Source organism: Neoarthrinium moseri (assembly GCF_022829205.1).
Source record: "Neoarthrinium moseri strain CBS 164.80 chromosome Unknown scaffold22_Wmoseri_CBS_16480, whole genome shotgun sequence".
Taxonomy (NCBI): Eukaryota; Fungi; Ascomycota; class Sordariomycetes; order Amphisphaeriales; family Apiosporaceae; genus Neoarthrinium; species Neoarthrinium moseri.
The window spans coordinates 21,083-48,061 of record NW_026055136.1 but is presented as its reverse complement, the minus strand read 5'-3'; the positions used below and the strand labels follow the sequence as shown (position 1 = coordinate 48,061).

General features: G+C 49.5%; 9 protein-coding genes across 9 annotated transcripts; 3 read left to right on the top strand and 6 right to left on the bottom strand.

The window, feature by feature from the left end:
- Positions 1-1,983: 1,983 nt before the first annotated feature.
- Positions 1,984-3,306, bottom strand: JN550_006334 (uncharacterized protein; the record flags this gene model as incomplete). Its single annotated transcript, XM_049318061.1, has 1 exon — positions 1,984-3,306. One exon carries the CDS (start codon positions 3,304-3,306, stop codon positions 1,984-1,986), a length of 1,323 nt encoding a protein of 440 aa, XP_049171553.1.
- Positions 3,307-5,252: 1,946 nt separating this feature from the next.
- On the top strand, positions 5,253-8,927 carry JN550_006333 (uncharacterized protein; the record flags this gene model as incomplete). The annotated part of the gene is made up of 5 exons (XM_049318060.1): positions 5,253-5,593; positions 5,649-5,991; positions 6,040-6,210; positions 6,283-6,610; positions 6,664-8,927. The coding sequence occupies 5 exons, from the start codon at positions 5,253-5,255 to the stop codon at positions 8,925-8,927; spliced, it is 3,447 nt and encodes a 1,148-aa protein (XP_049171552.1).
- Positions 8,928-10,753: 1,826 nt separating this feature from the next.
- JN550_006332 (uncharacterized protein) lies at positions 10,754-11,308 on the bottom strand (the record flags this gene model as incomplete). The annotated part of the gene is made up of 3 exons (XM_049318059.1): positions 10,754-10,808; positions 10,871-11,051; positions 11,155-11,308. 3 exons carry the CDS (start codon positions 11,306-11,308, stop codon positions 10,754-10,756), a joined length of 390 nt encoding a protein of 129 aa, XP_049171551.1.
- Positions 11,309-13,319: 2,011 nt separating this feature from the next.
- JN550_006331 (uncharacterized protein) lies at positions 13,320-15,427 on the bottom strand (the record flags this gene model as incomplete). The annotated part of the gene is made up of 3 exons (XM_049318058.1): positions 13,320-13,340; positions 13,417-14,226; positions 14,279-15,427. The coding sequence occupies 3 exons, from the start codon at positions 15,425-15,427 to the stop codon at positions 13,320-13,322; spliced, it is 1,980 nt and encodes a 659-aa protein (XP_049171550.1).
- A 619-nt stretch (positions 15,428-16,046) lies between these two features.
- Positions 16,047-17,785, top strand: JN550_006330 (uncharacterized protein; the record flags this gene model as incomplete). Its single annotated transcript, XM_049318057.1, has 5 exons — positions 16,047-16,115; positions 16,172-16,957; positions 17,033-17,347; positions 17,398-17,564; positions 17,623-17,785. 5 exons carry the CDS (start codon positions 16,047-16,049, stop codon positions 17,783-17,785), a joined length of 1,500 nt encoding a protein of 499 aa, XP_049171549.1.
- A 666-nt stretch (positions 17,786-18,451) lies between these two features.
- JN550_006329 (uncharacterized protein) lies at positions 18,452-20,788 on the bottom strand (the record flags this gene model as incomplete). Its single annotated transcript, XM_049318056.1, has 1 exon — positions 18,452-20,788. One exon carries the CDS (start codon positions 20,786-20,788, stop codon positions 18,452-18,454), a length of 2,337 nt encoding a protein of 778 aa, XP_049171548.1.
- A 1,012-nt stretch (positions 20,789-21,800) lies between these two features.
- Positions 21,801-22,343, bottom strand: JN550_006328 (uncharacterized protein; the record flags this gene model as incomplete). The annotated part of the gene is made up of 1 exon (XM_049318055.1): positions 21,801-22,343. One exon carries the CDS (start codon positions 22,341-22,343, stop codon positions 21,801-21,803), a length of 543 nt encoding a protein of 180 aa, XP_049171547.1.
- Positions 22,344-23,365: 1,022 nt separating this feature from the next.
- On the bottom strand, positions 23,366-24,643 carry JN550_006327 (uncharacterized protein; the record flags this gene model as incomplete). Its single annotated transcript, XM_049318053.1, has 3 exons — positions 23,366-23,906; positions 24,002-24,532; positions 24,588-24,643. 3 exons carry the CDS (start codon positions 24,641-24,643, stop codon positions 23,366-23,368), a joined length of 1,128 nt encoding a protein of 375 aa, XP_049171546.1.
- A 1,161-nt stretch (positions 24,644-25,804) lies between these two features.
- Positions 25,805-26,509, top strand: JN550_006326 (uncharacterized protein; the record flags this gene model as incomplete). Its single annotated transcript, XM_049318052.1, has 2 exons — positions 25,805-25,827; positions 25,885-26,509. 2 exons carry the CDS (start codon positions 25,805-25,807, stop codon positions 26,507-26,509), a joined length of 648 nt encoding a protein of 215 aa, XP_049171545.1.
- Between the last annotated feature and the right edge of the window lie 470 nt (positions 26,510-26,979).

Here is a 26,979-nt window from a genome sequence, read left to right as displayed (position 1 = left end):
GTCCGAAGATGGAGATGGGAGCTGTCTCGCATTACGTGGACCCTTGGCCCCGACCTGGACGTGAGCCTTGGGGGAGCAGCTGACGGATGATGCAACCTACCACAGTAAGGTCCCACTACCCAAGTTACCCACCGAACCCCATCCAAGGGCCGTTGGCCGCCGTCTGCCGTCCCGCTGTCGGCCTTCTGGCAGCTGCAGGTGCGCAGCCAGCACCCTTAGCTTTAGCTTTAGCTCCCGCTAATCCGATCAAGCTAGGCAGGCTAGGGTGGCCTGGGGCCAGCTCGTTGGGACATTGGGGCTTGACACCTGGGTACAGTGTTGGCTGGTGGAGATACAGCCTAAGCTGGTATTCTTGTGCACTGTACCAGTTACACCCATATAGTCTCTTAAGCCTGCAAGAAACTTGAAACCCCAAACAAGCCCGAGGGAGAAAAGATACCAGACAGACTACTTGTTCGAACAACTTCTTTATTTGCGTAGAGATGCCATTTTGTGGAGCTCTAAACCTGGTGGACGAGGACTGGCCGTACTGAATTTGTTCGTCAAGCAAAGACGCACAATCAAGCACCGGTGCCTGGCGTGCTGGGTGACTGGTCCCTGATCATCGAGTTAGTTTCCGCAGATCTATTACATACGCATCATCTGGAAACCCAAGGATCGATCTGCATGCCGTCGACGCACACATTGCAGCTCCCCAAGACCAGGGGATGCGGTGATTTCGGGGCTCTATGACGATACATTGGCCTGGTCTGGTTCTCGACTCTTAAGACATTCCACCGCAGGGAACTCAGTCGATGTACTCAGTAAATACCAACAACTCCAGCAATTCCGTAATCGTAAATTCGTCAGTCATCTCAACATAGCCAACACATGTTCCAGCGCGCCATCGGTCACCACGTCCAGCAATGAGTTTGCATGGTTACCTTGACGCTGAGATCCCGCACAGACAACCAAAGACGTTATGCCACCAACTTGAACCGCTCTTTTTTCTTGTCTCGTGCTTGGACACGGCCTCGGGACGCACCGTCATCATGGTGTTTTGATGAGTCCTCGGCTTGCTGCGTTCTCCCTCCTCGCCATCGGCCGTACCAGGCCGTAACGTATGCAACATCATCTTGGGGCAATCTCTGGTCGCATGTCAGTTACATATACCTATAGGCGTTGAGTTTTTCTTTGGTCTCCGGTTTGTACCAATTCACTCGGCAACCCTAGAGCAGCCTTTTGAGTATCAGCCCCTGCAGAGCTCCATTCGTATTGTTTAGTGCTAAGCTTCCCTTTGCTGAGTGCTTATAGTGTTGTTGCCAGGTGGAAAAAGACGGCTGTAGAGACTTTTGAGGTTGTTCTTGATAGCCTTTTGGCGAATGCCTGCCAAAATAGCGACCAGGAAGAATGTCAGGGAAAAGCAATTAACACCCCCCGAGTGGGGAAGCATATTTCAACACTTCTGTAACAGAAACTTACACGCCACGGTCTCAATTGGGTAAGTCGGCCGTCAGGGGTTTGCAGCGCATGAACTGCATTGCATGGCTAAGCAGTATTGAGCGACGTGCAGCTCTAGTGATCCATAGATCAACGTCCCGGTATGTGTGCAATAAAATCGGGTACGTGGGATGAGAAACGCTTCTTTCCTTGGTACGTGTCAATACACGAGGTATGGGTCAATTCAATGATTTGTAAGAAGCATAGATTGTGTACGCTACGTGAGCGCGAGGAGACCATCTACTTAGTGCGTGCAGCTGCCAGTGTGTACACCCTGGTAGAGAATATGCAGCGCAACATAAATAAACGAATTAATATCTGAAAGGCGCTTAACAAAGGCTGAAGGATAATAATAAGAGACTATCATTTGAAATGGACTAGGAAAATAATCAAGACCTGGAATTCAGCTGCTCCCTGGAGCAAGCTTTGATGGGGAAAGTGGCGATATCCGTAGAAACACAGCGATTATAAAAACAGTAACAAACTAGGGCTCCGGGATCCAAGTTATAGTATCGTAAATTCCTTCCGCGTAGCACTCTCGAACCATCTTTGAGCACTTTCAGGCTTGAATAAGGCTATTGCTATTCCAATACGCTGGTACTGTACTGGATTTGTGGACAATAAGCCTAGGACCATGATTGCAACTTCGTGACATGCAAACAGCCCTTCTCTTCGAGGGACATCCAAGATCAGTACCCCTTCGACAGGTGTATCGAACGATTGCTGTTTGCTGTTGCTGGAAGTCGCCCGCAGCACGGAATCACACAGCTCATTGTTGGCCCCATTAACGTTTGCCTGGTAAAGTAGTGTATCTGGGCGGAAACAGTGGTATTCTGGACTATAGCCAGACTCATTTGTAAAAAGCGTATATATCTCCTTGACTGGATCCCATCGAAGCTCAAAAGTTTGTGAGAGTGCAGAAAGCTTTAGCCAACCACCTTCAACAGCTCCATATGGGTTCACACTTGATAGCCTTATGTCGTACCCCAGGATATCGATCCCAATGGATCCATATACAGCGTAGCCGTCTTTTTTTGTCTCGTCTGGTGATATGTAGTGTATTGGCCCATTGATAGACACCCACGAAAATGATGGGCCAATATAAGTAGATGGACACGGCAGTAAAGCACCTGTCCAATGCTTTCCTGCCCGCCAGGCCAGGCCACGATGGATATCCTTTCGCCAGATACCTGCGATATACTTATCCCGAGACGAACTTCCCACATTCCTAGCAAGCGCCGACAGCGCGGGCAACCTATCTTCAGGAACAGTTATGCCCCTCGTGGTATAATTGGGTATAACCAACTTGCGCCACTCAAAATACGTGGTTGAAACATCTTGTAGCCGACTTAGAGGTCGAGGATGAGATTCCGAAGCACCACGTTGATCCGCGAGACTTCTGTAACTAATAATATAATCCCAAACGGCCTGGCCTTGGTACTGATCACGCTTTGAGGTGGTCACTATGTCATTGGTCTCTTGAAGTTCACCGCATTCACAGTTTCCAGTGCTGTAGCATTCCCAGGCAACCTCATACTGATTGAAGCCAATGCACCTGCGAGCAAGGAGGGTCTCTTGTAAAGTCCATGCTCTTTTACCCAACGGGCCGATACTGATGGGGCTTTTTGGCCCCGTATAATCATTTGGGTCCAAGTCCGAGTGAGGAATTAGGGTGTGCACCACTATGTCGTCTTGGCCACTTCCCTCTCGTGATTCCAAACCGGCACCTCGAAAGCCCCTATGCGGCTTTGTCAAAAACCCTACATTATCCGCTTCTGCTGAGGCGGCGGCAAGTACCAAATAAGCATCTGAGTACACGTCAGACATTGTGGCCGATTCTCGTTCCCAATCTTCCTTGTCGTTTTGTAAGATACACAAAGAGTCAATCCATATATGGGATACTCCGAGCTGTAACGCACAGAACACGGCGTCTTTGAATGTCTGTGGTAGGCCTCCGTAATCGATTCCGTTGATCCGTTTAGCAAGATTTTGGGAGGTGGTTTGATATCCCTGAAACCCACCCCAGCAATGGCTAAGGGCGATGTACTTCCCCTCTGCCCCATGTGTTTCGTTCAGGTAGAGCCTTGGGAGTCCAAGGGTGGGCTGTATCGTAACAACCCGGCTGGGAAGGATAGATTCTGCTCTCTGCAGGCATTTTGGGTGGTTATGGGTCATCTCACAGTCTTCCAGCCACTTTCTTATCCTATTAAAACATTGTTGATCAAGAAAGCTGCCATTCAACGGCTCTTTCGCTTGGAGAGTACTCCATTTGGGGTGATGGCCCGGCATGGCGTGGAACTGAATATACCACGGATTCTGGTTTTCTCTGCTCTTGCCGACCATAAGCATTCGCGGGAATATATACAGATTGACCATTGAATCGGTCGATAGAGCGTCTGGAACAGCCTTCAACAGGCCACGATAAACGATGGAACACAGCTCACAACCCCTAGCCATCGAGGCTTTGAAGTTGGACATGAGTGGTTTTCATGTCGATGACCACACCCCGCCATGCTTTTCCCTCGAGCCAGCCCCAGCAATGAAGTCTGGCGTGTAATTGAGGCATGTGGGACAACAGCGTCGCTTATCGCGGTCGACGGAGCCATCTAAGACGAGAGGTTCATTTTGTAGCTGTGACTCAACAGCCCGCGACGAGACTGGCGTTGCCATGTCTGTCTGCGCGCACACCGTTCGGGCTAATGGGTGGCCCGGGTTCCGGACGTGAGGCCCCTTGAAGCAGTCATCGCACATACCAAAGTCGCAGTTTAGGCAAAGATGCCAGTTTTCGGACCCTGAGATGCGGCAGCCATCACATTGCCGTTCGCCATGCTCGAATTCATATATGCCTGGATTTTCTGGTTGGTTCATCGCACCTTGTTTGGATTTACGGTATCTGCTGAGCGTTCGCTGCTTATGCAAACTAGTTTCGTGTGCAAATAGGTGGAACTACTGTATATCAAGAAAGAAAATCTCGGAATTGTTGTGACGGACTGTGAAAGAGTTGTGGTTTGGCTTGTGAATCCTCCTACGTCGTTATGCATTCGCGCGGCTGTCTATAGGACGATGGAATGCGTGGTGACGACATCGCAGCAGCCGGGCGTGTGAAACACTGGACAATACGCACAATTCAGTTTCGTGCGATCGGATACCGCAGCTTTTGAACCCACGCACATCTCACGTGAACAGGAGTGACATAGCGGCTAGCCGGGAACTGGCGTTAAATGAGGAAACTCTTTTAGACGGACTCGCGATATAGTCTGCCAGAAAAAGTACCCTCATTCCGCTTTCGACCCTGCAGGTGAGCTCTTAGCAGTGCTTAGCAGTGCGACCTGAGCTATTAACTACTCAGGAGGCATGAGCGGTGGCTGAAGCCCCCTAACTTCGTCCCTACACACCCCTAGGAAGCCTGACAAAAAGGCCTTACAGGTGAGATTGACGATTGGGCAAGTGCACGGGCCACAGCTATACCGTGAATTTTGGTCGACCCTCTTTGCCTGATCTCGCTTAAGGTAATCCTGGGACTGGGATCTAATTCGGGCCTCTTCAGTTTTCACGAAATGATTGGTCGGCCCCAGTCATGCGGTGTTCACCAGCCCCCAGGTTGCGAGTGGCTTTTTCTGGCCCCCAACCGGCTGCAGGTCTCGCAATCTCAGCCGCACGACACGAGGAACTGCTTTTCACCTCATTGACAGTTTGACACTTTGGCGTGACCAGACAGCGCACCATTATGGGTGCATTGATGTCCTTCGGTCTGTGATACATGGTATAGCGATATGGATCGGGTGGTCTTTAGGGTGCGGCAGCTTCCGCCCCATGTTGACCGACTAGATGCTGTCCAGCTTGTCAGTAAGGCTCTGGGGGTCGAGCCGACAGCCATCCGCATCTTCTCTCTGGCACGCTCTGTTGACCCATGGATCCCGACCAAGATTGCCACCCTTATGTTCGATGACGCCTCTGTGGCCACGGAGATTCTTGAAGGGGCGAAACGACCGAACATCAACAAGCGCGCCGACGAGTGGAATGTCAAAGTCGACAGCTTGCCTCATGAACTGATCATTGATAAGCATTTTCGAGGCTTGACTCCTTTGCATGATCCCACATCCCATGTCGCGGAGTAAGTTCTTGAAATGCACTTAGCCTTAGGAGCTTGCTAAGTCGCACTTGTGTAGTTGTATTGCGATATCAGGACTGGCGAGCCACCCTTTCGGGTCCTGGCAGCCGCAAGGCGGCTCCAAGACGTTCATGTGGATTAGAGATGCGTTACCGCATTCGTTGCCGCACGTTAGGCCTATTCTGTACGGCTACGATACGACACTTCATGGGAGCAGTTCATTCCAATCTATCTTTGACATAGCCTTGGGACTGATTAATCAACTGAAAGCTCACGGTTGGTCGTCGCCCAACTGCAAACCCCTGGCCTTCCTTGCGCATAGTCTGGGAGGCATTGTCTTGAAACAAGCATTCATCGCTCTTGCGAACAAAATCGAGCGCGATGATCCTATCCTTCGATCCGTACGTGGAGCAGTGTTCTTTGGGGTTCCTAATCTTGGTATGGAACAGTCGCATCTTATGGCTTTAGTTGAGGGCCAACCAAACAGAGCACTCGTCGCGGATCTCTCGCCTGATTCCCTCTATCTTCAACAGCTTGATGTGCAGTTCAACGGAATCTCTTGTCTCCAAGAAGCTCTACTTTTCTGGTGTTACGAAACCCAGAAGTCACCCACAGTGGTTGTAAGTAACTTTTCATATACACTTCACTGCCTCAAGCCAATTCTTGTATTTCCGTGCCTAATGTAAAATCAGCGAGATTCGAATGGAGAATGGTCAAGAACGGGCCCTCAGGAGGTATTGGTCACCCCCGACTCTGCTACGCATGGATTATATACCTCGGGCGGGAAGTCTCAGACGATATTTCCAATAAATGAAAATCACTCTAGCATGGTAAAATTCTCGGAGAATGATCCAAACTTCTTGATCGTCGTACAGAAACTGGCACAGATTCTTTCTATTGAAGGACTCACCCGCACCAGAAGCAACGAGTTTAGCGCACCTCGCCCAACACTCGAGGTATTCAATAACAAGAGTGACGGCCCTGGGCATGCGCTTATAAACAAAACCCCTTCATACGATGGTCAGTAAAGACTTCTTTACCACTTGAAGAATCGTCGTCTGACATGACATTAGTTATCCTGAAGTCACTCCAAGCACCTGAGAGAGATCGCCGGCTTGAACAAATCGAAGAAAAGTATCAGAACACGTTTGACTGGATATACGATCGGGCGGAGGCGAATTTCAGTCATTGGCTCCAGACGGGGAGCGGCCTTTTCTGGATCAACGGCAAGCCAGGCTCAGGCAAATCCACGTTAATGAAGTTCATATTCCAGGATCACCGGACTTCTGCTCTACTTCACAGCTGGAATGGAAGCAGAATGACCCGTGTGGCGTTCTTTTTCCATTATCGGGGGACTGCAATGCAGAAATCATTCGAAGGCCTTCTTCGAAGCATTCTGTCACAGCTCATTAGAAACTGTCCGAACCTCTGCCGCTTCCTTCAACGACTATTCGACCAAGATTCCTTGACCCCGGAAGATTGGACGTTGCAAAGATTGCAGAGAGGCTTTCACGACATTATCAAGCAGGATGAGGAACCACTACATCTCTGCCTCTTTCTTGACGCCATAGACGAATATGACGGACGGTTAGAGTTCATATGCAAGTTTCTCATAGACTTAGGCTCGATCCGTCCTACAGCCAAGAAGCAAGTCAAGGTGTGTTTCTCAAGTCGCCCTTGGGACATTTTCATGGTTACTTTCCGGCGCTGCCTTGGTTTCAGTATCCAAGACTTCACCCAAGCAGACATCGGGGACTATTGTCTGGGAACTATCAAGGAGGAACGGCTATCAGCAGCCTCACTTGAGGAGCTGATACCCGAAATCGTTATGCGCTCACGGGGCGTGTTCTTGTGGGTGAGACTGGTTGTCAAAGACCTTGCGGATGCCACAAGGACAACACAGATGTCCAAGAGCGATTGCGAGGCATTGCTAAACTCTTACCCCACCGAACTGGAATTATATTACGGTGAAATCGTCGAACGTATCCCGCACGCGCATAGATGGAAAGCATATTCTATGCTGGAAGTAGCAGTGCGATCGAAAGAATCATTGCGCCCTGTCGAGTTTCTCTGTGCTGTCCAGTGCTCCGAGTGCAAGACCTTCCAAGAGGGTTGTAGCATGCTACAGAAACTCATGCACTCAAAAGCCCAAGACTTCGCTCTCTTAGTGAGACAACAGTCCAGGATATACTGCGGTGGCTTGATCGAAGTCGTAGGTGATTCGACGGACGCTTACATACAGGTTCTACATCAGACTGTAGAAGATTTCGTACGAGATCCAAAGTTTAAGAGATCGGTGCTTGGAGATCGAGCGAAGATTACAGTTGAGAATGGCAATACGTTCCTCGCAAAAGGATGTTTTCTCAGCGAGGCCTATCAGCTCCGCCAGTTCTATACTGCAGAATACACACGTCCGCAATCCATCTCTTCTACCCAAGTAGAAACCATATGGCAATCTACTGCCCGTGGTACTACTCAGCGACCTCATGGGATCTATTCCAGAGCCGCAGAACAAACGAGTGGCCGCAGCATCAAGACTTTCCTTGACAGTATCCCAAACGGGCTGTTGACATTGCTATGCCCGATCTCCAACACTCAGACGACCCCCCTTGCTTACGCGGCTTCGACTGGCCTCCGTTTGTACATCGTGGAATCGCTGGCACGTACTCCCAATCTCCTGCGGGACTCCCGTGAGAGTCTCCTGACCTATGTCATCAACCCGCAAGTTTCACTCAAGGACGAAGATTTTGTTCAAACAGCCCGACTCCTCCTGGACAATGGGTACACATTCCACCAAGATCCAGACGCATTCAGCACTCTAGTTTTGAAAATATTTCAAGGAGAAGATATGGATCTGTTAGTGAACGAGAACGAGGAGATGACGGTTGAGGATCTTCACATAGGACTTGCTGGCTTTCTTCTAGAACGTGGAGCTTGTGTCGACACCAGAGTCCGCATGAATGACAAGGGTGCCCAATGTACTCCACTACACATAAGCACATTATCCTTAGCCAGGTTGCTTTTGGAGAAAGGCGCTCAGGTTAATGCTTTGGACTCGGACAAAAGGACACCCCTCGACTACGTGTGTTCCAGAAAGGTGGGATGGGGGCCTAACCTATCTGGAACTGGGAAATACGATTGGGACGAGCGTCAGATGACTTTCGAGGAACTATACGATTTGACCTGCCTTTTAGCGACAAGTGGAGGCAAGGTCAAGAAAACGAAGGTCAGATCCATGAAGCTACGCCTTGACGAGTACGCTATGAAAGGCTGGGCAACGTCGAACCTACGAGAGAGTCTCATTCCTCCACGGAAATCACGTTGCTCGGTGCAGTGAGCACGCTCGGCCGGCCTTATGCCGTTGACTCGCCGAGCCTGGAAGCAATTTTGGCAGACAGGGTCCCGTCCGGACTGTCTTAAAACATTTTTGCGTTGTTCGAGTCGGAAAATATATTCGAGAGTCCCAGCCATGGGCCGGAGACGATATAAGGAACCGGTTTGTATGAATAGTTGCGAATTAGGCGCATGCTTCTGGATAATAAATGGTCAAACCGGCAGACAGTTGCGGATTCAACTTGGGAAAGTGGCGTCATCGCTCTGCATAGAAACCAAGGGCCTACGTTAGTGAAAGCCCACTGCAGGTTTCACCGCAATAGCAGCGATACTAGAGATCAGCATGACTTGTTCCCATCAAGCAAGGGTTAGCCATCAATCAACTTACAGTACCAATAATAGAGAGATAATAAGCATGTTCCCTTTCTCCAAGACCATAATTTCAGACCGAAACGTAGCTCGCCGAACCGCCAACGCGGAGGCAGCTGGCCGAGCTGTGACTTGGCAGTACGCGACTAACCTTGCAAAGCGCGTCCAGGCAGTGTGAGCAGTGTCCCCCTGAACAAATTCGACGTCCTTAGCGATGTCCAGGTCGATTGCGTACACGATAAGCTTAGTGTGTAAGCGCAAAAGGCCCAGGGCAGCCAGTCCGTTCCTTGACCGCTGGCTGTATCACGTGCTTTCCAACTTGTACAGGCCGCGGCTCTCTCCCTGCGATAACACAAACGCAGAAATACTATGTGAAATGATCGCAATGTAAGAGAGCTTCTCGTAGTGGCACAATGTATATCTTATCTGGATGCTATACGAGATGCAAACACGCATCGACAAAATGGATGTGGCCCATTAATCAACAACCGGGTTTGCGGTGAGCTGACCATCCGGTTCCGTCGTCACGCCGCAAACAGTTGTATGCTCTGTCTACATGATAGACATGCACAGCTGCTCGAGGATGCTATCCAACTGGATGAGCGTCTTTGCTAACAATAAGTCAGACTTTGGAAACGAGTAGGCGCCCGTATGAATCTCCGGAGTGCTCTGCTCGAAGAATTCGATAACCTAGATGCAGCGCTCTCATAGTAAAAGGTGTATTTAGAATGCTAGGGCTCGAACAGCAACTATGATTCCCTAGAAATGTGTACAAACCACCCGCGGACAAACTTACGAATGCAGTTGATATCAAACAAGATAGATGGGGAACTTCTGGGATTGATCATATCACTGGTGTACCACGAAATCTCTGAAAGTGACAAAGAGGTTGTGAGGTCAGGTATAATCAGAAGGCCAAACGTATGGTTCAATTCATCAAGAGACTGAATCTTGTCCCCTTTCAAGGAAGAGGGACAATATGGGGATTATATAGCGGACACTGTTCGGTGTCTCACCGGACCTTCTGTAAACCTAATGCACTGCCGTGACGGAAAGAATGGGAATACTCATTTCATGCTCGCTTGCACATATCAGCAAGAAGCAACGCACAACATCCTCCCGTCCCAATCTAACAATTATGATGTCTGATTGGTCTCAGCCCTCAATTACCACAAGTCATCGGCGCTGCCAGCTGCTCAGCAAGAAGCCGCAGCTGGTTCAGCCGTCATTCACAAGCAGGCCGGAGTCAAAATTACGGGCCAGCAGCTGTAGTTGTGGTGAGATATAGGATTCATCGAATGAGCGACTCCAAGTTAATTTACATGCCAGATCAAAGGTCTTTCTCTGTTAATGAGTGCCACGGTCTAGGCCATTTCCAAATCGCCTGTCCTTTTCCTCAACTAACACCGAACCGTGCTTACTGCCCTGTCTCTCACGGCTGTAGTCATGGTGGACAATAGGCTAGTTGTTGCTGATCTCATCGGCAGTGATGATGCCATCGCCGTTTTTGTCATGCCTACGACAGTTAGCCACCTTCGGTCTTCAAAGGCTCGGCTTGGTGCACTGAGAACAGCTTACTTGTCGAACCACTGAGTCCACATATCTTTCTTGCTGTCAGGAACAGACATGTACTCAAGATAATCATCGAGAGTCAAATTGCCATTTCCGCTCTTGTCAGCAGCCTCGAACGCCGCCATGGACTCATCAACGCGGGGATCGAAGGCTAGGAGCTCGCGCTTGGACGAAGTGCCGCGACAGTCTGGATACCGGTCAGATTTTTAGGTGAGTAAATTTGGCAAAGCAAAACAGCAATGTTCCTAGGGCAAGGGAAACAGAGAGTCAATGGTTGTCGGGGCACGTACGTCCGCCACAAGCACAGCAGAAAATGTTGCAGCTCTGGGTAGCACAGCAAGGCGTCCCGCCGGTACCATCGGCACACTGAGGACCACTGCAGCAAAAGCTAAGGACTCCAGGCAGGGCCGCGCTGGCGAGTAGTGCGATGGAGAAGAACTTCATTTTCGATGGGAGTATACGGTAGTAGTGCTTGTTCTTGGAGACCTTGGTGGATGGGAATGGTTCCTCAGTAGAAGGAAGGATCGGGCATTTTATACACATCCAGTACTTGTCTACACCAAGTTTCCGGTCTCTACACTTTGTGACTGCTATCAATGCATTACAGACGTTTCAACTCTCTAATGACAATCATCGTACGAGGCTGACGCTATCTGTGCTGTCAGCTGATGACCGAGTTGTTCTCATATATTAAGAAATGCGGTCGGATGTACCACTGATGATGTTGAACATGCACTAAAATCCTAAGTAGAATCGGGTTATGCGACCCTTTCTTTTTTTAACACCTTTAGTACAGACATGATTGAATACACGGCAAATAGCTGCAGAATTTTCTGGCAAGAGCTAATGAGAAATATCGTTAACAATCAATGTTGGACACAAAGCAGCTTCTACCTCGCCAGTATCGTAACTTAGACTTCAAATCCAACAATGATGAATTGCACCGAGTGAAACACGGCATGTTCCCAGAAATCGTGCTGTTACTTCTGCCCAAATTATCGGATATATTCAGCGTAGGCATGTTGTGATATGTTGTGATTCAGACCAACCATGGTGTAATTATGCGGTCCGGGCTATTTGATCTGCAATCGTGCAGGACGGCAGATAAACTTAGAAATACCGACTAATGAAACTCGAACGGAAGTCATATCAGGACCAATCAATAAAGACATCACGGCAACAAAAAGTTGGGGTAAAATCGAAACCGTGGCTGAGCATTGAATGGTGAAACTTGCTGTGAGACTACGACACAACGCTGACGAACTACAACAGCTCCCGGTGCTGTTATTAGGCTCGGCACTTTTTCATTACGTCACGTAAAATCAGATACCATAGCTCCTAACCCGCAGTCCAATCCTGTTGTTGAAGATCCAACCTATCATAAAGGTTGTGAAACTAGCCTACTGTTGCTGACTGCATCGGCTATCAGATTCCAGCTGACCTGGGACTTTGCTTACTGCATGATACTGGCCTTTATATATTGTCTGCCATCAATTTGTGAACCGTGGTAGCGTGAACTAATAGCATCGGCGGTCAAAAGCCCAGAAGTTGGAACAGATGCTGCAAACTCATGCAAGCTTGACATAGCCACGGAGCTGCCACAACAGGCCTGCCCCACCCGATCCTGCCCGCGCGACAGGCCGTGCAGATAGGCAGCCAATCATTTCGGTACCTTGCCGGGCATAGATATCTGTGTTTGGTGTGTATCTGAGTCAGCATCAAGTATGTTTGAGAATTGTGTCTGCAGTGTACATTGAATACCATCCTCGCATTCACGAGAAGAAAAGGCATATGCAGGTTTGCTCCTTTGAATCAGGCCAGTACCTGGACAGGAACTTTCTCCCTTGCAAGCCTAAGGATCGCAAGCCAAGGGGAGTTAGTGGAGAGTTGATCGCTACCTTGATTTCGCATTAGAGCGTACATAGATTGCTCAGGCGTCAGGAGCATGAACTAACCCCAGTGAGATGTCAACTCCTACCCCAAGTTCTTATATGGAAGGAATTATACTCTAACCCGGACTTATCAGGATGCAGTCAGAAGTTGTCAGCCCACTACGCTGGGCGAGTACCCAGACCTGAGATGAAGATGATTCAGATTGCGCGAAAGGCTGGGTATTTGGTACAATACCGGGGTATCATACAGCAGTGAGCTCAAGCAGATTGAACAGGCCGGTGATATGAGCATTCATAAGAGCCGTGTGTACCTGAAGATGATTGTTTGGAACAGACAAGCTCGAATCTGCAAAATCCTCTGCGTTCGATGGCCAACTATGCTAACGATGGTTTAGGTAACGAATACAGAGAACCTCTTGCACTTTAGATATTGGCTATATGAAAAGTCATACATTCCGTTCTTTAGTAATCCTCTGAAAGAAATATGTTCTCCTCCCCTTGTGGAGCGATTCATTAAATTTCTGCAATATACCGTGTACGCTGCTCTTCTCACAAGATTCTCTTCATCTCATGTAGCCACCGTCCTAGCGCAATCATAGGATACCCATGCCGAGAACTGGCATAGTCCAGCCATAGTATGTCTGGGAACCCCACACTTACATACTCCTTTTGCGTCCAGGTGGCTCCAGGCCCTGCACCAATGCCCACGCCAACCGCCTCGCTCACCGGACTTCCTGTCTGTGTCCTGACGAGATACTCGACAGCTCTTATCACAGCGCTGTCCGTTGGCGGGAGATGTGCCAAAAGCCCCATGACTCCCCATGCCGTCTGCGTGGGCGTGCTCACACCGCGTCCGGCCTTTTGTGCATCGCTATACGAGCCGACGTCCTCTCCCCACCCGCCGTCTGCGTTTTGCGTTGACTTGAGCCAAGATAGCGGGCGTGTAACCATTCTGTTTATTGCCTCCTTGATCTCTAGGTCACCCTCAAAGATGCTTCTGACACTCATTAAGCCGCACAGTACACTACTCGTCCCATTCAGGTAGTTGATGTGCCACCGGCTGCCCCATATGCCCGCCACGGGCTCCTGCGCCGATTCCAGAAACAAAATGCCTCTGCGGCATGCTTGTTGGATACGTTGACAGAGAAAAGGATTTACCAGTGGGGGACCGCTCTTTTTGTCTGGGGAAGACAAAATAGACAGAACCATACCTAAGCACTCCAAAATACGACCGGTGATATCGGGTACGCTGGGGTCATAAAATTGATTCCCCTGGCCGAAAGGAAACAGATTAAGGTATCGGTGATCGTTGTTCAAGTCGAAACATGCCCAGCCGCCGTCATAGCATTGCATGCCGAGTAACCAGTCAATGGCGCGAATGCAGGATTGGGAAGTTACATCTGAGGGATCATGCATGATGATAGTAAGCAGCGCCACAAGTGTGTCATCGGTGTCTGGATAGTGGCTGTTCTGGGTCGAGTTAGTGCTTTGGCTTAAAATGACTCATGGGCAAGGGGCTCACGCAATATTGAAAAGGCCATCCTCCCGGCACTAGCTTGTGGTTGCGGACGCGGTAATCGCCCTGCGTCTCTAATATCTGACGCGATTTGAACCATTGCGTTGTCAAGTCCATTCTGCTATCCGCAAGGCCGGTCTCGAGCAGCCCCAGGGCCATCAGAGCCGTGTCCCAAACAGGACCAATGGTGACTTGCATCCTTATGCCATAATCGTCTTCCCACAGGCACGTGTTTATGGCCGTCAAAAGATGCTGGATAGCTGGGTGCTGAGTCGAGAACCCTTCGACGTGAAGTGCCATGACGGCGGCGAAATTGGAGTTCCAGAAAGCGCCGTAGCCGCCTGCATCCAAGTGGTCTAGAATATACCGTACACAACAGGAAAGCGCGTATGGTCTCGCCACAGGCACTCGTCTTAACATTGGCTCCAGGATTCCCAATGCCTTGTCAGCAAGACTGCCGCAGAATCTTCCTTTCTCGCCATCTCTCCACAGGGTGCTTAAGGGAGGTGTAAAGTGCAGGTGCTTGTCGTTAGGGTCAATGTAGAGCTCGTCTAGAAAGTCCACGGGCACAATTCGGTACACAGGTCGGTGATGTCTTAGAATCATGATAGGAACGGCCGTGACGCGGGACCAGTAACTGAAAGCATAGATGCTAATGGGTGCAGAGGCGGGTAGTAATATCAGCTCGGCGGGCACCTGAGCCATCTCATTCCAATCAATGATACCCATGAGGGCCAGCTCCAGCTGAGTGAAAACACCCACTTTGCCGAGCCCGCCCTGAGATAAAATGAAAGACCGAGCCCGCCGCATCGACTTGCTCTCGACAGGTACACCAAGGAGCTTGAGGGCAAAATATCCCTCAGTCGTTGTCGACACGTCTCCTGGCCTGTCTGGCAGCAGGCCCCAAGATCCATCCGATGCGTTCTGCTGCGACTGTATCCATTGTAGCATCTTTCCTGCCTCTTGCTCTGAAAGAGGAGGCCCCAGCATGTTCCGTAGACAGATGTACCCGGCCGTGAAGCCGACGGTGGCTCGCAGCTCCGTGAGCCAGTGGCCGTCAGGTTTCATGGCATGGTGTGCATAGTCTGCTGCGAGTTGCACTGCGCCTGAAACCGACTTCTGTAGACTCGTAGTGTTACCGGATTTTTCTGACATCTTGAAGTCTTGATTCACAGCAACTGCTCGTTGTTTGCACTAAGTATTGGGGATATAAACTGCCTGGGCCACCGAGGACACCAGACGGCCATGATAGTGTTATTATACATATATGTAGGGAGGGACTCAGCACGTCCTACGAGAGCGGCTCGGTAAATGAAGCGAATTACTCGGCACGAAAGATCCATGAAATCGGGTGCCTAGCTGCAGCTGCATCGATAGCAGGGAAGAGGAAGAGCCAAGCGCCTACGTGGCACATAAGGCCCACGATAATTACCAAACGACGCGCGCATGCTTACATTGCCTGATTTCAATGCGAGATATCTTAGCGCCATGCAATTGGGAAGAACTATTGATGTAAGAAACCTGGATAGTGGATCATGCCAGTGGATTAATAGTCCCTGTGGAGACATAGTACAAGGGGTGCTAACTAATCATAGTACGTGCATCACCAACACATGCATGCATGTAATTCTGGCTTTTATTTATATCCACACCCTGGGCCTCACATCTGTTGGAACATTATATGAAGGACACCGGAGGAAAAAGTGCTATGACGTGATCTCGAGCGATTCAGCTTCAGCTTCTCGTCTGCTCTTCACTGGCAGAATCAGAAGCCATGGAGCAAGCCATCACGATGGACGGAGCTCTGAGAATGGGCAACCTTTTTTTTCTTTGCTTCGCTGTGGTAAGTTTCTCCAGACTGGCTGGTATAAATATGGGTATCTGACATGATACTACTAGACTCTCACTTCGTGGATCATTGCTGAGGCATTATACAACCTTTTTTTCCATCCACTCCGTACTTTTCCAGGTCCTCTGTTATGGCGCGCCTTTCGCCTTCCCTTCGTCATCAAGGCTATCCAGGGCCGCCTAGCCTTTGATATGCTCTCGATACATGAACAGTATGGGCCCGTGGTGCGCATTGCTCCCAACGAGCTGGCGTTTGCGCACTCGTCAGCTTGGCACGACATCATGGGTGGCAAGCAAGATTTTGCAAAATGGGACGAGTACTATAAAGTTCAGGATCGTCAGGCTACTAATATCATGTTTGCACCTGCTGAAGAGCATGCCAAAATGCGACGAGCAGCAGGCTTCGGCTTTTCCGACCGGACGCTGCGGGAGATGGAACCTCTGATCCAAAACTCCATTGGGCTTCTTATCCGTCGGTTACGGGATCATTGCAAGTCGCCCGAGGCCTATGGAAAGGTAGATATGTCGGCATGGTACAATTTTACGACATTTGACTTGATTGGCAACTTGGTGATGGGCGAATCTTACCATTGCCTGGAGAATGCCGATTATCACCCCTGGGTGCGACCCATTTTTCAAGTTACATACATTAGTGCCATCATGTCTTCACTGGGTCACTACCCGTGGTTTAAGTCGACCCTTCTGCGTCTTTTTCGGTCTATCATCTCCAGAAAAATACTTAACCATCAGGCATACACGAGGGCAAAGCTTGCAGAACGCATGAAGGTCAACCGAATTGATCTTGTTCAGGCCATGTTGGATATAAACAGGGATAATGTGAGCATAAAGTCCTTGTTGCCTCGTAATTCGCGCCTGTATCAGGTGGAACTAACATAAGAACGGCTGTTATAGGAGGTCGAAATGGACAAGCTCGTCATGAATGCCTCGGTCCTCATTGTGGCCGGCTCTGAAACCACCGCCACCGTGCTTTCGGGTGTTACTTACCTACTTCTGAGCCATCCAGACAAGTTAGCTAGACTCACAGACGAAGTGAGAAACGCATTTGAAAGCGAAGACGACATAACGGTGGTCAAAGTCAGCCAGCTGGACTACATGTTGGCTTGTTTAGAAGAAACGATGCGTTTGTACCCTCCAGTTCCGATTGGCATGCCAAGGATCGTTCCAAAGGGAGGCCGTATTATCGGCGGGTCCTACGTGCCCGAAAATGTATGTGTCATCTCTCTCCCCCCCTCACAACTTCCAAGCTGAAAACGCAGACCCACGTTGCCATATGGCATCGGGCTCTATACCGCAATCCGGCCTACTTCACACACCCCACAAGCTTCTGTCCAGAGCGTTTCCAGGGGGATCCGAAATTTGTAGACGACGAGCGAGAAGTACTCCAGCCGTTCCATGTGGGGAAGCGCAACTGTATTGGCAGATCGTAAGTGATCCCGTCCAGTTTCACGATACGTACTTGAGAGGCTCATAATTGCAAACAGCTTGGCCTATATAGAGATGCGCTTAGTTCTGGCTCGCATGCTCTTCAACTTTGATATGGTGCTAAATGACGAAAGTCGTGACTGGATGGCAAACCAGAGAGCTTACAACATATGGTCCAAACCACCATTACACGTACGCTTGAGTCCACGGAGCCTTAATTAAAGAGCAGACTTCCTGCAGCATCGCGCAATCTGCTTAGCCTTATGCTGGGTTCTGTAAGACTGGGAAGCTAGAAATCGCATGGGTTTGTAGCCGGAGTTGACGAAGAGATTAAGCTGTGCAGAGAACGGCCCCCAACACGACTAGAGAGGGAAGCATGACCGCGTCTGGTGACTCAACGGGGTATATCGCGAACTCCAAAAATGTAGTATAGTACATTGAACACTCTTGCCACGTTTTCCGATTGCCAAGAGTAGAGCACAATACTATCATTGATGTGTGCAGATAAGGCATCAATAAGAGAAGTGTACAGCAGCAGGAGTCGGTGATCGTTACGCTCTTAGTTCACTATACTACTGGAGACGCAGAGACCTAGACTATTTGTCCCCAGGCCATCTGAGATCTCTGCTGAGTTTAAGAAGGCTCAGCTCACGGCCATACAGGAGGATGCAAGGAACAAAATCCACCAGAGGTTCATAATTATGCACCACCCGCGGGAAATCTGAAGCGATGACACGTATGGAAACTAGGGTCGGCCATATTCCGAGAGAGCTCGCGGTGGAGCCCGAGCTCCCATAGCTAGCTTATCTACTCCGTATAAAAGCTGCCAATCCATTAGAGTCTTATCAAGGTCTCGCTCCACGTATGACTCGTTACGATAGTGAAGTATTAATATAAGAGAAGATCCGATTCCGACATTGCAAAGCCAGCGCTTTCGATGAAAGTTTCGAAATTTACACGACTCTCGGTGAAACTTAATTCTGTCGCCCAGCCTACCGGCCTTAGGACTCCAAGTCGTTCCCAGCAGCTGCTCGTTGTATGATTCTGCGATTCCTGAGAAACACGATTGATGATCAACATTGATGCCTGCGGTAGTAAACCTTGGGAAACTTCCTTGACTGTGCCCGTGTCTCGATGTGCCCAAAGCAGTAGTACCCTTAAGCAACCACTACGAAGGTCTTCTTCAATGGCGGTATCCCCAGAAGAACTCGGAGCCAAAGATGTGGTTGTCAGGTGATATTTGCATATAAGATGACCAATCTGAAGCATATTACCCCCGGGGAATCTCTTGATCATGTGAGAATCAACCACGTAGGGTTGTTTGAATCGTAGAGGATGGTTCCAATCCTCTTGCTCTAGTCTGGGCAGCTCCGGTTCCAGCCACAAGTCCCCATCAACCACCCGAGGCCGTGGCTTATTTCCAAACAGGTCTTCCACACCTAGAGAACCCAGCTCTGGGTGTCTGTCATCTGAAGTGTTCGAAAGCTCTCGGTCTGCCCCGAGACAGATGGCGATCTCTGGTGTGTAGTCGCCGAGGCTGAACCAGCCCTTGGTGCGCTTCAGCGAGGCAATACTGGTCGTGTATGAATTCTCCACAGAGAGGGCACCGTGCCAGCCAGCCCACGTCCACGAGGGAAGGTGTCGACGGCGTTTGAAGATGACCTCCGATGATGGAGATTCAACATGAACCCAGTCGCACATGGACAATACAAAGGCTGATTTGCCGCTATCAAACTCAAGAGTCCCGCTAAATACGGGAAGGCCAAGGACAAAGTCAACAATCCCTGGGGCCCTGCTCTTGTGGGCCTGTATGATTCCTTTGAATGCCAGTAAGGAATCTGAATCGTGCGTCAGGTCGCGCCTCGTGAACGTACTGATGTCCTGCCGGATTTGCTGGAGATGTGATATTGTAGGAACCACCGATGAATGTTCAAGGGCGTTGACTTCCACCACGCGATTCCGGAATAACCCCGGATTCATCCAATCTCCCTCGGAAGACTTGTCCGGGAGGTGAGACAAGGATGTGTCAATTTTCATGCTCTCTCGATCAGTCATTCCTTGGCAGTTCCAGAAGAGCTGGTCAGTTGTGAAGAATAACAGTCTTCTGGACAGCCAACCTTCCTGGAACGTCCATCCACGGCGGTTCCACGTCGACCCATTGATAACACCAATTGGATCGGGAAGGGAAGCAGTCAATTCCGTAGTTCCCACCCTCACCCATTTCTGACTGCGTCGTTCGTACGCGGGATTTCTCGTTGGGTTTCGTGCAACACCCGGCAGCCCATCGTATCGCTCTCCAGCAGCCACAAGTGTGACTTCTGCCTGTTGATATATCCGATCCATATTCGAAATCTGGTGTAGTTTCTCTCTTTCATTAGCTTGGTCGATACAAAGCCGGTCGACCCATAGGTATTGAAGGCCGAGTCCCTTTGTGGCCTCGATGGCGTCCAAGATGATGTCGGTAATCCCATGCTCAGACTCGGGGCTGAAACTCCACACATAGCTGAGAGCGGCATAACGTTTGCTGGTGACGTAGGACTCTATGGTGGGCGGATCAGCATAGCAATTAATCAGCCTGAAGCCATTGATCTGATGGTCCTGTGCTGGTCGCCGGCAATGTTTGGTGTGATGGGCGCAACAGAAATCTAGCCATGTCCTCGGAACAGAGAAATCCACCAACGGTGGGACTATTCTACCCCAAATGCCGCCTTCAGTTCTCAAAGGGTGACCCAACTTCGACGTGCGGAAGATGGCTCCGCTTATAGTAAAGCCTCCCGAGGAGAAGTCACGGGAAGCATTGGGTCCTGGAATGGTGATGAAACTGTTGTCAACGACCGCCTCTTGATCGATCAACAATGTTCCGTGGCCGAAGAAGCTTTTGGGGTTGATCCAGTGTGTCAGCTGAAGCGAAGAGCACGCAGTGAGGACAAGATGTTTGGACGGGCGGTCGTCGAATATACTGCTGAAAAATCGGCAGAGGGTACAATTATTCGACTCCGAGAGATTGGACGAGAAACCCGGGTCTTTATTAAGCCCGACAATTTCCTGCGTTGCTGTTCGCTTTAGGATCTCTTGCTGCCATGACTGCGGGGTCTCGAATTGTGGGTTTAGTGAAGGGTACCGGAGCCTCTTCTGAAGATGGGTATCTGCCGCCAGGAATGCATTGGGGAGATCAAGGCTGGCGCAAAACCCGCAGATGTTGGTCTCGGGGATGGTTCTAGTCATATTCCCAAAGGATTCAATGCAGAGACCGAGTTATCTGCTTGCAATGGAGATACTGCAACAAAGTGAGAAGGAGTTTAAATGATGGATTCCATTTAGCAAGGAGAAGTAAGCTGCACCACTGCCACTCTTCGGGCCACAGCCTCGCTGGAGCGGCCGCATTACAGTTTACAGCCCACTAAGTTAGTACGGCTGGGATAAATGAATGGAACTATCGTTGAAGCGTCTATTCCCACTTAATTTATACATGCTGCGACATAGGGTCTACCACGGTCACTAAGCCCGCGAACTACCATCTGCCGCCCTGTCGCCACCCCTCCTATCAACACAGCTCACTTTTTCGCGTGTTTAGCAAGTCTTGTGAAGAACACAGGGCGTTGGGAGCCGAAGAGACTACCTGTGTATGGGCTGCACTACTTGTGGGATTGAAATATGCCATTGGTCAAGCGTCTAATTGGTATATTTTGGTGCGACAAAATAGCAATCAGACCCGAAGCGTGAAATCCTTCGACCGCGGGGGGAAAGAAATCTACGATAGTACAATAGAGACAATCCGTACTCGGTTGATAGTCCAGACCGTAAGTTTCGAAGTTCTTCTTCGTACCGCCAGTGGCAAGTGCACGATAGTAGAAATACAACGCCTCGTGGACTCACATATCACGCTCGCATGCCAATGATGAATACAAGTTTTTGTTTACTGTCGAGTCAAAGCATTCAGGTGATCATAGCTATGTAAGGTCAAAAAAGTACCAATTGTGCAATGCGCAGACTAAAACCCTTGTTATCGCATGATAACTACAAGGACATACTGTTTGGGCTGCATCCGTGGCGAATCCTTGCATAAAGTATCAAGGTAGCAGGTCCTTTCCCCTGACTTTCAAGTCCTGCCCCAAAGCATTCCCAGACGCTGGAAGAACGAGAAAATAGAGCCTTTTGGGATCAATCCGGCATATTTACTCTCCCATAGCGCTGCAAAGGATCCTACAAGCTCAAAGTCAGCATACTGGGTTACCTGCTATACAGTGAAATGTATATAGCTCGAATTTGAGGTGATACCTTCAACTGGTCCAAGTTCAGCAAACCCGAGGGCTTCCACAATGACAGGAGCAAGTATGGTTAGCACACCGATCGCAATGATCGTGAGCAGGACCGCCGTTGTGACAGGATGATCCTTTGCGAAATGGAAAACGGCATTAGCAGCTTCGGATGCTTTGTCGTACGCCTCTACCATGGCCTGTGCCATTTTCTCCCGACCCTCCTTCAAAACACCTTCGATAACCTCCAAGACTCTCTCAGCTATCCACTCGGTCCAGCCCTCCACGCCGATGGCATCATCAATCTGCTTACTTAGTGTAAAGCCGCGCTCGTCCGCAGATCGCAGGATATTGACAACCTTCGCCACAGTGGCATCAAAACTGTCATGCGTGGATATTTGCCATTGCGGAGGCGCTGTCGGCTGTGGCTTGCGGTAGACAATTGGCTGACAAGACGGGCTTTCGCTGCCGAGAGCAATTCTATTGTCGGAGAAGATGCAGCAAAGCAGTGACGATACGTCCATTTCAGAAGTAGTTCCGTTCAATTCCTTTTACGTTGCAAATTATGGAGCTTTATAACGACCAGTTTGTTGCGGCAGGGTGTGGTCACAGGATAAGAAGGGAGAAGACCTTTGGTCCCAGGTTGGAGTGAAGAGGCTTGGGCGATCCCCTTTGGCCTTTAGGCTCTATAGATTGCAGCAATTAACGAATGCGCACCAAGATGATAAGGCAGAAAAGCAAACGTGTAAAAAGCAGTGTCACCCATGAATGTGTAATCACTTGATTGGTTCAGTAATAGACCGCTTCGCGACATCCCAAAAGGGTTGGTTGGCAAGGTTTGCTTTTCGAATGTAGGCCAAAACCTTTTCCTACATCACATTTCCAGCAAGGTAGTGTTGATGGTCACTACGGCCATACCTAAGAAAACTCTAACGAGAGCTTCCGAATCATTCCGCATTCACAAAAGTGCGAAGGTCTGACCATAGTTCAGATTTATTATCAAACGACGATAATATCAAACGGGAACTAGAAGGAGGTTCTAGTGTAGCAACGAGCCTGGCGAACGATTTATTCATTCTACGGGGCAATTTGCTGGCGCTTTTCCCGTGAGTTATTCAAAATTTACTGGACACGGCAGTACTCTGAGAGCATAACAGCTGTGCTGCACCTGTGGGTGAAACCCTCCAGGTCGCAGCACCGTAAGGCGATAAACAGAAGCCCGCAGATGGAAGTCGCTCCGAAACGCTGAGTATTGGAAAGTTCTTTGAGATTCACGTCGACAGAAGAACAGGTTATCTCTATATCAACCTCTCTTGAACGTACATAGAAAAGCGTGTTCGAAGCCTGATCTCACACCAGAACACAAAGGTAAAACTTCCAGTGAGTACGTAGCCGAACTTGAAGGCGAACATGCAACCCTTTGGGTTCAAGACCTTCGTATCTGCCGATATAATGAGAAGGCTTCTGCATATTTATAGCCAGTGGCCATTACTTAAATTTCCGGGGGGGATCTGTCTTCTGTGCAATAAAATCAACCAAATGGTCACTACCAAAGAGTCGTTGTGTACACCGCACGCCGTTGTTGAGTGCCAGCCAGAACCGCGCTGGATGGGCTAGGGTCTTCTATCGCCGAGGACGAGATCGGGTCTTGAGGAGCCTTCGAGCTCGAGGGGTCTGTGGTCGGACTAGGATCCACCGAGCTTGAAGGGTCGGAGGTTGGGCTAGGAGCCGCCGAGCTCGAAGCCACCGGGGGTGGGTCGGACTCGTCTCCATCAAATGGCAGGCTGTCGTCGACAGGACAACTCTCACTACTGTCTTGTCGTCTGGTGGCAGGAGTAGGGGGGTCAGGCGGCAAGGGCACCTCTTTTCCCAGCTTGTTGCTGAACCAAACGCCTGCCGCGACGAACGAGTAACTATCAGCATTATAGATTGCTCGGTCCGGGGGGCAAATGCCTTCTTCGTCCGGGTTTTGGCCATCCGGACAGAGCACTTTCCGGCCCCTGACATTTTCGGGCATGCATTTGCGATTGTATTTGTTTCGTGGAAGCAGCCAGCAGCTGTTGTAACCGTAGGCATAATCGAGTGCTCTAAGGCTCCAGTTAGTAAAAAAGTGCGAGAGGGGTGGGTGCGATCAGAGTTGCGATATAATTGTGATTATGGGGGACTGAATGTGAGTACTTACTTGCCCTCTGGAAGACCAGTCGTGTATTGAGTATGTGTACATTCGTGTACAATGACAGCAGAACGAGACCGTTGAGCCTTTCGCAGGTTGAAATCGGCAGAGCTAGCACCTTCGGACAGACGCTGGTCAGTACTGAGGATGGCAAACTCGGTCCCATCTGGGTTCTGCGCGAAGAACCTGTTGCAGAAATTCATTCTTTTAGAACCGTCATTCATGTGTGCTTGAATGTTGGGAATCTTGCATAGATCCGTGGTATCGTCGCACTGAATGTTGAAATCGTAGTCGCCATTTCCTGGGTCGAGCATATTGGTAACTCTTGTGTATATGTCCTTGGCCTTGGTGCCGAAGTCCGAGTCTGGAATACCAGAAAACATGGCATCAAAATACGGGCCATCTTTGACATGATTTGCGGTATATTCTGCCATTTGACGGGCATAGTCAATTTCTTTCGTGATGATATCTTGCTTATCTTGAGGACAAGCACGATCAACTGTGTCGAAATGCCAGGCTCGGCGCGCAATCCTGGATGCTCTGAAGGTCTGTTAGTGAGCTGTAGTGAGGCATATGTGGAAGCCAATATACGGACTGGGAGCGGCCAATGAAGCCAGTAAGGGCCACGACGGCGATCGACGTAACGTGCATGATTGCAGACGGTGCCGTTTTTTGAGAGTACTGCTCCTTGCTGGAATGGTAAAAAGAATTGCATAGCTTGTAGAAGACTTTTATAGTTTTTTCGTTGTCTAGTACTACTCAGCAGAACAATCTGATCATATATTGCACCTCGTAATCATGACTGCCAAGACGTACTACAAAAGACTATGGATCTACATACGTGAAACGAGAGAATACCATTCCTGAGTTCCTGGATCATATAACGTGCCACTCATGAGCATAACCTTCAATTGCCATTGTAAAGTAAGCCATGTAAGCAAAGAGGATTCATCGGGGCTGTACATGCTCATATCATTGTTATGCGTCGACAACACTGACCAATCCCGCTGTTTCTACACCTGCCACCCCGCCCAAGGATTGTCACAAGTTCTCCCTGACCGGCTTAGGAGGATGAAACGGCCCCAAGCGATTGGGGTGACGAATACAAATACACCTTTGTTACGTAAGGTATAATGGTCACTTTCGACTCCATGAACTTGCAATCCTTGCAGAATGGCTTCCAGGACTCCTATCTGCCTCTGACTCGACGGTGGTAGTAAAATGCGCTTATTTAGACGTATGCGCCTTGTGGTGTTCCTACGGTCAATAGTTCTATACAAAATACTGGCCATGTAAGCCTAGTCACATGCGTCAGACATGGCTACAGAAACTGCATGTCTCCTTCCTAGATACCATCAAGCCTACGATTGTCTTGATGTTATGCGGAACGAATAGCACGAATCTCTAAATTTGCAAAGAGGCAACCATAACGTAGAGCAACACGATTGGTAATATCATTGATGGTACAGCAAGGCATAACTTTGCCCCCAAATGATCACGTCATTCAGAGCTGCCAAGCCAATAGGGAACGGGGATTTAAATCTGGTGCGTCATCCCATTTGTATTTGTCCCAGAGGCGCTCCTGCTCTGCCGGAGACAAACCTCCAGTCGTACAGTAAGTAAGCAAGAGGATTCTACTGGGCTGCAACGTGTGCCAAGTAGCCTGCACTGATGAGCTTGTGAATCTCTATCCTCACGTCTTGCAAGCTCCGAAATTAACTTATCTTGATTCAATCAGTACAAACGTTTGCGCATATCATCGTCGTACTAGCGATCTTTCAAGAACTCTTGACCCGTCTCTAATGAGTTCTGATGGCTTCCAACGAAGAAATACTGTAAGGCTTGCTTACTGCGTCCGCTGTCCCAACAAACAACTAACGTGTGTGATATAGCCCTGGTCCGGGAACTGCCCCAATTCTCCGCCTCACACTCGAGTGTCCCACAAAGATCTCTAGAGACTCGGAGGAAAAGTACCTGAAATTCAATGTAACTTACGAGGGCACTAGCGACACAAATGCTGAAGACGCACCTCCCATAACGTTCCATAAATACGGCGTCATGGGAGAAGAAAAGCTGTCTCTCTACCAGCTCCGCAACGGCGAGTGGACAGAGTGCTTAACAGAGCAAGATGAGTACGGAGGATGCTCCGGCTTCGCCCTGCTAGACGCACCGCCTTTGCTAGTCAAGGTCGGAGAGGATGAACAGTTTTTGAGTCTCGGTCGAGGCGAGTCCGTGGTCGCGCACCAGCGGACCATCCCAAAGAAGTTTCCAGAGGATGCCAAACCGGGCGACAGGTTCCGCGTTGGTCTACGAGGAGCTCATGTCGAATGGTGGAATTGGGGCGGACGCCAAAGCCATGCCAACACTGAGGTCTATCTGCCGTGCTGGCGTGTCGGCCGAGTCGTGAATCCCCCGACTCCGGATTACGACTCGATCCTCTGCCCGGAGACGAAAAACGATGGACGACCTAAGATGGTGCTGCATGTCAGCGATCCGGTGGAGTTTACATTAGCATAGTAATTCTGAATGTAACTATGCCAGTGAACTTGAAGCCCCACTTTCTTCCAAGAACTTCTAATATAAAACACATGTGGGGATAAACCACAAAGACAATATACAGATAAGCATGAACGGTATTACAATAGTCGTGGCCGGGGTTTGAAAGCTAGGAATAACAAATACCCGCAAAATGGTATACTCGGTAAATCCTCCTCATTTCTGAGACCAGACATTGAGCTCGGCCACATTGCTTCTGGCAATTCGATGTATACAATCTCCTGACAACTGCCGGAGCACTTCCCTGTGATGTTTCTTTTGCCTGCGTCTCAACGAGTCATATGCTATTACAGGTCCAGACAAGTGGCATGGTAGACAAGTTGTTTGGATGCTCATAGATTCAGATAGGCAAAAACGGGGTCGATATGCATTCGCTCGAGGGCGTGCTTCCCCTTTCATATTGTAACAGTATGGTACACTATCCGTACAGC